This window comes from Haliotis cracherodii, unplaced genomic scaffold (assembly GCF_022045235.1).
Source record: "Haliotis cracherodii isolate W230 unplaced genomic scaffold, xgHalCrac1.p SCAF_4, whole genome shotgun sequence".
NCBI lineage: Eukaryota > Metazoa > Mollusca > Gastropoda > Lepetellida > Haliotidae > Haliotis > Haliotis cracherodii.
In genome coordinates, this window is record NW_027266297.1 from 51,092,791 (window position 1) to 51,105,654 (window position 12,864).

Sequence of the window (12,864 nt, forward strand, 5' to 3'; positions counted from 1 at the left end):
GAAAGATCATTGTAATAATTGATAATGCAGGTGATATGGTGTTCATCAGTCTTTGAACTCACCTATGAAATTATTTTTGTCACATCAACATTCAGGTTATTATTACACAAAGATACATATCATTCTCCCAGTCATGACACTTTATCTTTGCACGTATCTGTCAGGTCTTACAATATCAGATATCAGTAGCATATAGGACAATGTCAAGGTCAATGATGAGGTCAAATGAGGAAATGGATGCATCGTTGATTGCCAGCAAGGAAACTTTTACGTTTGAAGTGCTTGTTTAGTAGTTTTCTTACAAGGGGTTACAAATTTGGGAGAATCGGAAAAAGGCAGCGAGTATTCTCCTTTTTTGCTGACACTTTTTTGGTGTCTGAAACATTTTCTCAGGTACAGATGATTTAAACATTCTGATACTTTATGTATATGTTTATCATCAGTAAGAGGTATGTTGTGTGGAAAACATCCAAAATTAAATATATGTATGTTTATACCCTTGAAAACAAGTGCGAATATATCAGACAATTATCTTTTGTGCATTGTAACAATGTTGCAGAGTATACATTAATTTGAAACAGAGAAGCATATTTGTCCATTTGCCTTCAATATCTATTCGGAAAATATTTGAATTCCATTGCTGATTTTTATATGAAGCAGTGCTTTTGATCTATGAAACGCTTTTATTTAAAACTATTGAGCTGAATGTTTGAATTCTTATTGGAGAAAATCACCTTGTCATTTTTGTGGCAGACAATTTCCTTTTGCCCAAGGGATAATTATCTTTTTCAAGAATTTTCAGGGTCATTTTATGTTTTCAAATACCATCCCCAAGAAAATCGAATGGTGGTCCATAAAGCGCCGTAATTCGCTCCCCGGAGACGTGTTTCTTGGGCATGCCAGAAACCTATGACCTTCGGTTCGAATCCCAGTTGGACCTGTTTAAGTATCTATGTCTGTCAGCACCATACCCCTCCTCGTTGGTTTAGCCGTGATACAACTGGAATCCTGTTCAAAGCCGCTTAAATTCCAACGCACTCGATAACGATCAAATAACATGGTTTTTATTTGAGAATCCGACTGTACGCGAAAAATAACTTGAATATACATGAGTTTGGGGGAAGAGTGTAGGGTGTATCAACCCTCCTTCACTTGTACTGATGGCTTATACCCGCTATACTTGATTATGGTTCCACAGTTTACCGTGGACCCTGTAAAAGTAACTTCATCCCGATATACTTGATTATGGCTCCACTGTTTAACATAGACCCTGTTAAAGGAAATTCATCCCGCTATACTTGATTATGGCTCCAGTGTTTACCATGAACCCTGTAAAAGTAAATTCATCCCGCTATACTTGATTATGGCTCCACTGTTTAACATGGACCCTGTAAAAGCAAATTCATCCCGCTATACTTGATTATGGCTCCACTGTTTACTGTGGAACCTTTTAAAGCATTTTTTCCCCGCTATACTTGATTATGGCTCCACTGTTTAACATGGACCCTGTAAAAGCAAATTCATCCTGATATACTTGATTATGGCTCCGCTGTTTAACATGGACCCTGTAAAAGCAAATTCATCCCGCTATACTTGATTATGGCTCCACTCTTTACCGTGGACCCTGTAAAAGCAACTTCATCCCGCTATACTTGATTATGGCTCCACTGTTTAACATGGACCCTGTAAAAGCAAATTCATCCTGATATACTTGATTATGGCTCCGCTGTTTAACATGGACCCTGTAAAAGCAAATTCATCCCGCTATACTTGATTATGGCTCCACTCTTTACCGTGGACCCTGTAAAAGCAACTTCATCCCGCTATACTTGATTATGGCTCCACTGTTTACTGTGGACCCTGTAAAAGCAAATTCATCCCGCTATACTTGTTTATGGCTCCACTGTGTACTGTGGACCCTGTAAAAGCAAAGTCTTCCCGCTATACTTGTTTATGGCTCCACTGTTTACTGTGAACCCTGTAAAAGCAAATTCATCCCGCTATACTTGATTATGGCTCCACTGTTTACTGTGGACCCTGTAAAAGCAAAGTCATCCCGCTATACTTGATTATGGCTCCACCTTTTACTGTGGACCCTGTAAAAGCAAATTCATCCCGCTATACTTGATTATGGATCCACTATTTACCGTGGACCCTGTAAAAGCAACTTCATCCCGCTATACTTGATTATGGCTCCACTCTTTACCGTGGACCCTGTAAAAGCAACTTCATCCCGCTATACTTGATTATGGCTCCACTGTTTAACATGGACCCTGTAAAAGCAAATTCATCCTGATATACTTGATTATGGCTCCACTGTTTAACATGGACCCTGTAAAAGCAAATTCATCCCGCTATACTTGATTATGGCTCCACTCTTTACCGTGGACCCTGTAAAAGCAACTTCATCCCGCTATACTTGATTATGGCTCCACTGTTTACTGTGGACCCTGTAAAAGCAAATTCATCCCGCTATACTTGTTTATGGCTCCACTGTGTACTGTGGACCCAGTAAAAGCAAAGTCTTCCCGCTATACCTGTTTATGGCTCCACTCTTTACTGTGAACCCTGTAAAAGCAAATTCATCCCGCTATACTTGATTATGGCTCCACTGTTTACTGTGGACCCTGTAAAAGCAAAATCATCCCGCTATACTTGATTATGGCTCCACCTTTTACTGTGGACCCTGTAAAAGCAAATTCATCCCGCTATACTTGATTATGGCTCCACTATTTACCGTGGACCCTGTAAAAGCAACTTCATCCCGCTATACTTGATTATGGCTCCACTCTTTACCGTGGACCCTGTAAAAGCAACTTCATCCCGCTATACTTGATTATGGCTCCACTGTTTAACATGGACCCTGTAAAAGCAAATTCATCCCGATATACTTGATTATGGCTCCACTGTTTACCGTGGACCCTGTAAAAGCAAATTCATCCCGCTATACTTGATTATGGCTCCACTGTTTAACATGGACCCTGTAAAAGCAAATTCATCCCGCTATACTTGATTATGGCTCCACTGTTTAACATGGACCCTGTAAAAGCAAATTCATCCCGCTATACTTGAATATGGCTCCACTGTTTAACATGGACCATGTAAAAGCAAATTCATCCCGCTATACTTGATTACGGCTCCACTGTTTACCGTGGACTCTTTTAGATCGCAAGGCCTATGGCTTTTTCAGAAAACGCTTATTAAAGTGGACGCTAACTCTCCGTAAACAACACGGTATCAAATTATCTGAGAAATATATCACTGAATTGCATTTTATTCAGCCAATCCAGCGTTAATAGGTCGCCTTTTCAGTCCTCTCTATGAGGACATATTTAGTTGCAAATATGTCATATAAAACATATTGTGTTTCAGTCCTTCCTATCTCGACAGGCTTGTGTTGAAGCTTAATTACATGCTCTAGGATCACAGAAATAATGCCGAATGTCTACTCACTGATCAAGTAGACTTGACAATTCATTGTACACGTACCTAATTCGTTAGAAACATTACAACGTACATCTAATGCAAATGAAGTGAAATGACGCTTGTGTATACAAACACTTGCGCGTTCCACGTATCACCAAGTTCTTGTCGTCATTCATAAACAAGGCAATAAGGTCGGCAAACCCAATCAGTGCCTCCTGCAGCTACTGACCGTATGACATTCTTGTGCGCGCAGGGATAATCAGCATGGCATAAACAGTCCATTCACCACGACCTTCCATCATCATTCCTATGTCATTGATCGCTGCCTAGTGTTATTAGTCTACTGTCATGGAGCACCTTATTCGTAGATGATTGTGTTGACAACTCCATGATGTCTGCCATCACGGTCTTGAGCTGCGCGTAGGTGGATGGCAGTATGCATGCTCAGAAAGAACAGGCGACTGAGGCCAGGCCTACATTCGTGCCGGTACACTACAGTCACATCAGACATCATTCATAAGTGGAGGAGGGACATCGTCTTCAGAGTGTGAAGGAATATGTGTGATGCATATCCACCAGAAGATATTTCAGGGATCAACGATGCGTTTGTTTTGCGCTAACATATAGAATATCTTATCGATTCACATGAAAGTGTGTGCAACATCTTGTGAATAATGTTATGGAGCATGTCATCATTTACGTGCCCGAAAATGAAGATGTTTTGATTGATACAAGGTGATGTTTAGTTCCTGCCCCAGGTAAGGTCACCATGTCCAGTACCACATTAGGACAAATTCTGTTCCCATCTTCAACAGACGAATCATCTATTTTAGTATCTGCCTATACTCAACGAAACGAAGCGATGGGAGCAGCGATTGTCACAACCACTAGGCACTCGGTACGTATTGCTGTTTAACATGTCATTTCATCTCAACGCATCGGTACAATGCATTTACATTATGAAGTATCGCATATGTCCTTAAAGTGCCAACATGTTTCGCCATGTATACCTTTTTGTAAATGGATCTGTCCTCAATTTTCTGAAATGTAAAATATGACTGTAATGTCACGTTTATTCTACATTGAGAGATAATCAATGAACAGCTTCTTGCAGCATCATATATCAGAACAGCTAACGGTCGGAAAGCAGCAGTGTCGCATCCACAGAGTTTGTGTTCGCCTGATATTGATTTATCGGTGAAACGGAATGGGCAAATTATAAATGACTGACACCTTTATGCTGGTTAATCTGCACTATAAAGTTAACCAATGACACAAATACATGCCCTTCAGTTGTAAATAATAGTTGAAGGGGGACAGTAACGTCTACATTTGAGTAAGATAATCTCGTACTTACATGCAAACGGTGGACAATTAACAGATATTGAGCACACCCTGCAGAACATTCTATTTCTCTAGAAAACATTCATGAAAGTGTGAGAGCAATATTTCGAATGTGAGGAACACATTTTAGTTCTACAGCGAAAAACAAACATGAGACCAAAGGATACTAGTCATGCGCATGAGAGGTCAAACTGGCCAGTGTAATGTCGGTCAAATAAAGGTGACATGAAAACGATAACAAACTGACTTGTTAGTCTCCATTTTATTCCGATACCATCGATAGAGTTTGAAACTTTTGAGCTGAATCAATTAGCATGGATTTATCAAAAGCAAATTGTGTATTCGTATTATGACAATATGTCATGACAAAAATAATTATGATACAGGTCACATTTCCTTTTGGAAACAAGAGTAGGTCAAAGACAGATAATATGTCCATTGGTTATGCTGTACTTTTCCAAAATGATAATAATATTGGCAACTTTTCATTAGTCGGGAATATTTGTTCTGTTGGAGCCATTTTGTTACGCGTGTGTTTTGTGCTCAAGAACAACATTAGCAATCAAGCTTAAGTTTACCAATCTTTTTCTCCAGAACCAGATGTAGGTACCGGTAGTTTCACAGTTGGTCGAAGCATCATGATCGGCATTCAAATTCGGTGTTGTAGATGATGTTATAAAAAGAAGTTCACCTTCTGTCCAAATGCTGAAGCCGCAAATGTTCCAAATGAGGTAAAAGTATCATGAGCTGAAAGATATTTATTCACTTTAAGTTTGTTTAAGAAGAATTTCTTTTTGTGAAGCAGGTAGCCAAGAGTGCAAATGTCAAGGTCACAAGTAAAGATATGTTAATTAAAGTAATTAAAATAAAAGTCAAACTTTCTCAACAGCTTCATGTTAATACATTTTATCACCAACCTGAATATGTAACTTCTCAAGGATTAGACTCAAGGTCACGGTTAAGGCTATTATATAAAAATGTTATATATCTGTATCAGTTTTAAAGGCAAAGTTATTCCCTGCTTATCACTACGGTTAGTGGGAGAAAATCACGTGTACCACTGATACTCGTGCACGTTTACTGATATTGGGTACTGTCCTAAGACATGTTCACCTTACTATTTGTTGCATCTTAACACGTAAGATCAAGGTCAGTGCCTCAACAAGAAGAGACTACATCAATGGTTGACGTGGGTCTCCTACTGACAGTGTTTATTATTCAGATACTGTCATACTAATTTGTGTTTGTTGTTTAACGCCGCACTCGGCAATATGACGGCTATATGGCGGCGATCTGTAAATAATCGAGTCTGAACCGGACAATCCAGTGATTGATATTATGAGCATCGACCCACGCAGTTGGGATACGCTCACATGCATCAACCAAGTCAGTGACCCTGACCACCCGACCCCTTTAGTCGCCTCTTACGACAAGCATAGTTGCCTCTTACAGCAAGCATGGGTTGCTGAAGACCTATTCTTACCCAAGACTCCGCGGGTCTGTCATATCACTATTAGAAAATTATATTGCAATTACAGTTACTTGGGAAGTGATTACATTGTTGCAGTGATGCGAACACCTCTGTAGTGTCTGAGACCTTTTCACAGGTACAGTTGACTGAAAATTTCTATATGTGGATGTTTTGTCAACTTTAAAAGGTATCTTTATGCGAAACAATTGTAATTTTTGCACTGTTTGGACTCAACCAAGTAGTTTCTTGGAACTCAACATGACATCTTCCATTATAGGGGTGGCAAGTGAAAGAATCAGGAAATAGTGACAAAAAACACTGAACTAAATAAGCTATTACCCCCTGGATGCCACAGGGACATATATGTCCCTCCTCTACAACCCTCACTTTGAAGTCGAATAAAATTCAAAATACATCATGCACACTAATACACTTCACAGTTTTGAATAAGGTGGGAAATTCCCTGTTCTGTGATATCATCCACTGGAATTTTAGGCCAAGCGAAAGTACTGGAAATGACCTCTGAAAATTAGGTACATCGTAAATGTCGCCATTTTTTACACATTACTAAATCACCGCTCACTGCGTTATTTACAGCATGTTTTGAAATCTAAATATCGGATATATACTCCGAGAAATGAATTTCAAAAATAGCATATTAGTGATCACGGGTATCTGTCCTTTATGAAATCACCAATGATCAGTCGTCTCAGATAACCCTAGAATCGTTTAGAATGTTTGGAAAATACGCAAACACGAACGCCGAAGTGAACTTTCCGCCATATTGGATAGTGTTTACAGAGTCACGTTTCAGGTACACCGGTTATGAGGCGCCTGTAACATCACGTATATTTCAACCTTAGATGCGATACACACATCCTTGAATTCCTCATACATTTTAGAATCGAATGAACAATGGTCTTTGTCACCAATACGAAGTGGCTGGATGAGATCAAGCAAAATTAGTTAGGTGTGAAAACGAACGCTGTGCTCGAAAAACTGCACTTTGAAATGTAAACAAAGCAAAATACAGATTTTACATAGTGTAGCATTTTCTCCTATTTTGAGCGATCCATTCGTTTATTCGTTCAATATATTGGTTCAACATTTTCAGAATATGCATGGGAAGAGAATCGTTGGAAGCATTAGGGAATATAAAATAGATACATTGACAATTTCTGTTGAAAATATCAAATCATTGCAAAGTTACCGTCCTTTGGACGCCATGACTGACGCAAAATCACGCACAACGACAACGGTATTTATCGGAATTTCTGAGTATTTCGATTTGTTTCAATGAAAATTATAACAACAAATAACAGTACATAGATTGTCAGAATGTTTCTGATTGTTTACATGTCACATTTATGTATATACGATCCCTGAATCAACGAGAGTCCCCTCGTAAAATCCCGCGTACTGTTGACAGTGAACACGCCATTTCGTAAGTCGGTCACAGGTAGTGATGTCATATGTCAACATTGTTGTACATATTTATGTCTCCCCCAGAATGGAGGGAGACATATTGTTTTTGGCACGGTTCCCGTCGGCGTCGGCGTTGGCGTCGGCGTCGGCGTTCCCACCGTTTCCGGACCAAAACTCAGAAACCGTTTAATATTTTTTCGCGAAACTTTGTATACACATTAACCCGGCACTGAAGTGGTGCCTTTTGCTATTTAGAGATTTTTGACATTTTTATTTTTTCTCGTTTCCATGGAGATAACTTGAACATAGACTCTGAATGGAGGTAAGCTTGGTTTCCGGACCATAACTCAGAAACCGTTTAATATTTTTTCGCGAAACTTTGTATACACATTAACCCAGCACTGAAGTGGTGCCTTTTGCTATTTAGAGATTTTTGACATTTTTATTTTTCTCGTTTCCATGGAGATAACTTGAACATAGACTCTGAATGGGGGTAAGCTTGGTTTCCGGACCATAACTCGGAAACCGTTTAATATTTTTTCGCGAAACTTTGTATACACATTAACCCAGCACTGAAGTGGTGCCTTTTGCTATTTAGAGATTTTTGACATTTTTATTTTTTCTCGTTTCCATGGAGATAACTTGAACATAGACTCTGAATGGGGGTAAGCTTGGTTTCCGGACCATAACTCAGAAACCGTTTAATATTTTTTCGCGAAACTTTGTATACACATTAACCCAGCACTGAAGTGGTGCCTTTTGCTATTTAGAGATTTTTGACATTTTTATTTTTTCTCGTTTCCATGGAGATAAGTTGAACATAGACTCTGAATGGGGGTAAGCTTTGTTTCCTGACCATAACTCAGAAACCGTTTAATATTTTTTCGCGAAACTTTGTATACACATTAACCCAGCACTGAAGTGGTGCCTTTTGCTATTTAGAGATTTTTGACATTTTTATTTTTTCTCGTTTCCATGGAGATAACTTGAACATAGACTCTGAATGGGGGTAAGCTTTGTTTCCAGACCATAACTCGGAAACCGTTTAATATTTTTTCGCGAAACTTTGTATACACATTAACCCAGCACTGAAGTGGTGCCTTTTGCTATTTAGAGATTTTTGACATTTTTATTTTTTCTCGTTTCAATGGAGATAAGTTGAACATAGACTCTGAATGGGGGTAAGCTTTGTTTCCTGACCATACCTCAGAAACCGTTTAATATTTTTTCGCGAAACTTTGTATACACATTAACCCAGCACTGAAATGGTGCCTTTTGCTATTTAGAGATTTTGACATTTTTATTTTTTCTCGTTTCCATGGAGATAAGTTGAACATAGACTCTGAATGGGGGTAAGCTTTGATTCCGGACCATAACTCAAAAACTGTTCAATATTATTTCATGAAGTTGTAACCATATTAACCAAGTCCTGAAGTGGTGCCCATTAGTTGTTTGAATTTTCTAGGAGTTCTATTTTTGTCTCTGTTATTTAGTAATGGAGGGTGGGAATGAAGAGATGGGGTTTAACGTGAAGTAAACGAATGAATGGGGGTTAGGGGAGTTGGGGGAGACATATGTTTTTACGAGTAAAAACACTTTCTAGTTGGTAATTTCTTTGAGGTGAAGGTCCTTGAATGAGAGTGCACACGATCATTGTACCATACTGTTTACAGTTTCAGTTATGATGTATATTTTGCATATCTTTTACACATTTTTTCACACAATTAATTTCACTTTGGACATTTGTCAATGTTCAAAATGTTATCATACGTAAATATAGGCCACAACATGTATGAACGAACCTTTGATAATGTATGAACGAACCTCCTGTTTGTTTGAACATTGTTTACATAACAATTGATAGGTTTTTAGTGTCGAATACGATATTTCTTTCCTTTGGACAAGTGTTACAAGATGAAGTGTAAATGTAACTGCAGCATGTACGTATTTCTTTGGATGTGCAATAGTCAATATTATAAGTTCATATTAGCAATGTCCATGAATAGCCGTTTCATTTTATTTTATAACTAAAACTGAATATATTACTTTCATAAGATGAATACCGTATTCGACGTAATAAGCGCCCCGCTCTAATAAGCGCCCATGGCGATAAGCTAGTGAACAATCCCAATTAGCACCCCTTCCGATTGATCAATGTACACAAGACTTTTATATTCGCGTATAATACGCAATCGTGTGTTGTATGCACCCTTAATTATGGGCAATTAAATTCTGGAAAAATATATCTGTCGTACATAAACATTTCAGGCTGTCAGCATAAACCACGAAATTTATCTTTCAACTCTCTTTTTTCCACCAAAATAATATTCTATTTGTAATTTTGAGAGCTCCCTGGGCGCTTATTACGTCGAATACGGTAATATTTTTTCGGTAAAATATATGCACACATTTCTGAAAGAATTGTCTTGGTCTTGGAATTGTTTTTTATGTCGTTTGATATAAAAACGATTCGCCAGGTCCGCATTAGTCACAAACAATTTACGAATTATTCCTCTCGTTTTGCATTATATAATCAATGGGTTCATTCTTTTTTCAATATTGTGATCACAGGATATTAAACTGTTTACTTAATTTCTCCAGGAATTGTAAAATGTATGAAATAAAATCCATACCAGGTACCCCGTTGGTTCAACCTTATACGATTATCCTGATAATTCTACACCAATAGAGCTTTCTTCGCATCTTTTATTGTGTGATTCCGAGACGAGATGAAGAGAAATAATAACATAATAATGAACAAATATATGTCCAATATTGAATATAATTTTGGTTGTTTTGAAATATTCTTTTGGTGATTTCATTACGTAAATTGATGCCAAACAGGTGCGTGTCTTGTCCAATTAAGATTCACGATAAACTATCTAATTGTTTACATATTCTAGACATGTTTTACTTGGTGAGAGCAGTCATTTTATGTTGCGTCGAAAAAGCGTCAAATTCCGTTTTCCACATGGAGATTTTCCATACCATGAACGAAAATTAGGGGAGATATATATCAATCAAAATACCAGTGTCGTCTTTCTCCGACGTTATCAAAGACATAAAACCAGCCATGACGTCAAAAGGAATGGTGTTATTTTGGGGGTATTTCATTACATTTGATGATAAGGCTAGTGCTCCATTAATAATGGTGCAACATTAGTCAAATTACACTTACACATTCAGGAGAATGTTGGAATCTAAGGACTAAGTTATAGGTTAGATAGGGCCATCCATTTCTCTATTACCCCTTTTTATTATGAAGTACGATTTCATCATTTCTTATGGGTTTTTGAATAACTAAACGTATACAGTTTCAATATGGATATTTGTGTTGGGATAGTTTGGTTCCTCGTGAACGAAACACCACGAAAATATATTGTCCTTACCCACAGCTAATTCTCACCAAGTGACCTGAGTTACAATAAACTAGTGCTCAGCATAGCGGAGTTATGCCCCCTTTTCTTTGTACGCGTGTAACCTTTCTTTCGCCTTTTGACGTCATAGAGAAAAATCATTTTTCGTCATTTACGGCATGCTATTTTTGGAATTGAATGTATGTCGTTATACATACCCATATAACTCCATTTGATATATAGTTATGTCGTTCAGATATTAGGCAGTATTTTGTTCGTTGACAGCTTCCTTATAGCTTCGAAATAAAAAAATCGTCGCACAGTACTTTTATCGGTGATAAAAAGCGGAGAAGTTTACTGTTTCTCAACGCAGAATAAATTCTCGGACAACATTTAGGAGCGTATTTTTTTTAAACCGGTTTAATATTTGCAGTTAACATTACACCATCAAATAGGAAATTTAATATTCTCCACCTCTGCGTAATTTTATAGCCAGAGGTATATCCAGTGCCGCGTGTGTTTCCGATCTTAGGAAAATGTGCGTCAGAAAAAAAACTCGGCATCCAGAGGGTAAATCAACTTGAATTAGTTATTTTGGAGCTGTAAATATGTACAAGTCTGTTTGAAATAACTTCTCAGGTAACAGTAAAGCAGTTTCAAATGACTATCTCTCCATCCCGAACTTCCATATGCTGGCCGTGACCAACTTCCGTTACTGTCAATGGCTGCCAAAGTAGTTGTTCACGATGACAGTGATATTTAAAAATTGCATGAACCCAGAGAACAACAACGATCTGTAATTTTGTTCATCACTGACGTGAGTATTTATTGGTAGAAATAAGCCAGCTGACGATTCCTCATTGCCGATAAAACCACCCGAGTACCTCCCGAGTACCCGAGTACCTGCGTTTGAAGCTGAAGACGAGCCGGCAATGCAGTCTCAGACAATTGCTCACTTTTGTGACCAATGATATAGTGTCCCAGACACAGTGGTCCGTGTGTGTTTTACTTAATCGTGTAAGCTTTGAAATAGATTTCACCATGTTTGATAAGCTGTCCGTGTGTTGAACTTACACAATTCTAATGGATTATCAGCAGCTATCGTTATATGTATCGATGCGTAGGCTAGCGATAGATGTTTCATATGCAAGGTTTTTGTGTGAAAAGCATGTTGTAATCTTTTGGTATCGAATGTATTTAGATTAGCGTCTTGAAAGTAATGGCAGTTACGTGATTCGAGACATATGGTCCAGTCAATCTACAAGATGGTACCAAACCTCTATTTCAACAAAATTTATTTTTATCTTTATTGTGTGTGAATATATAGTATGTAATATCAAAAGTGTACAAGAATCTTCCAAATTATGTTTTGCTTTATCTTATGTCAGTTTTTTTGCCTTCTTTTCATGTTTCGTTACAATTTCCCTATAGTAGAGTTATGTTTTGACATAATGTCAAATATTATGGTTCCAATAGAAAGCTACGACCTCTATGATTGTTAAACGTTATAGATACATTTGCAACATTTTATTGAGGATAATTACTGTTTAAATGACAAAAATGACACCCCCTTAAGATTACAAGAAAACTGAAAACTATTTGGACTTTTTCAAATGTTGGGAGATTGCTGTGTTGGATACATAATATATCTGTAAAATAACAATCAGATAGGTAACAAAAATAATACATAAAAAATCTAGGAAAATCTTATTTGGAGAAAGTCTTTAAAACCCCATCAACAATGGAGATAGAGTGAGTGAGTGACTTTGGTTTTATGCCGTTTTTGGCAATATTCCAGCAATATCACAGCAGGGGACACCAGAAATGTGCTTCACACATTGT

General features: G+C 37.8%; 1 protein-coding gene across 2 annotated transcripts in view; it reads left to right on the forward strand.

Annotated features, from left to right (window-relative positions):
- Positions 1-3,770: 3,770 nt before the first annotated feature.
- The window catches only part of LOC139479012 (serine-rich adhesin for platelets-like), a 134,725-nt gene continuing 125,631 nt past the window's right edge, over positions 3,771-12,864 (forward strand). For both annotated transcript variants that reach the window (XM_071261742.1, XM_071261743.1), the window contains exon 1: positions 3,771-4,324. In XM_071261742.1, coding sequence (XP_071117843.1) covers positions 4,196-4,324 — 129 coding nt within the window. In that variant the 5' untranslated portion in view covers positions 3,771-4,195. The remainder of the gene's footprint in view (positions 4,325-12,864) is intronic.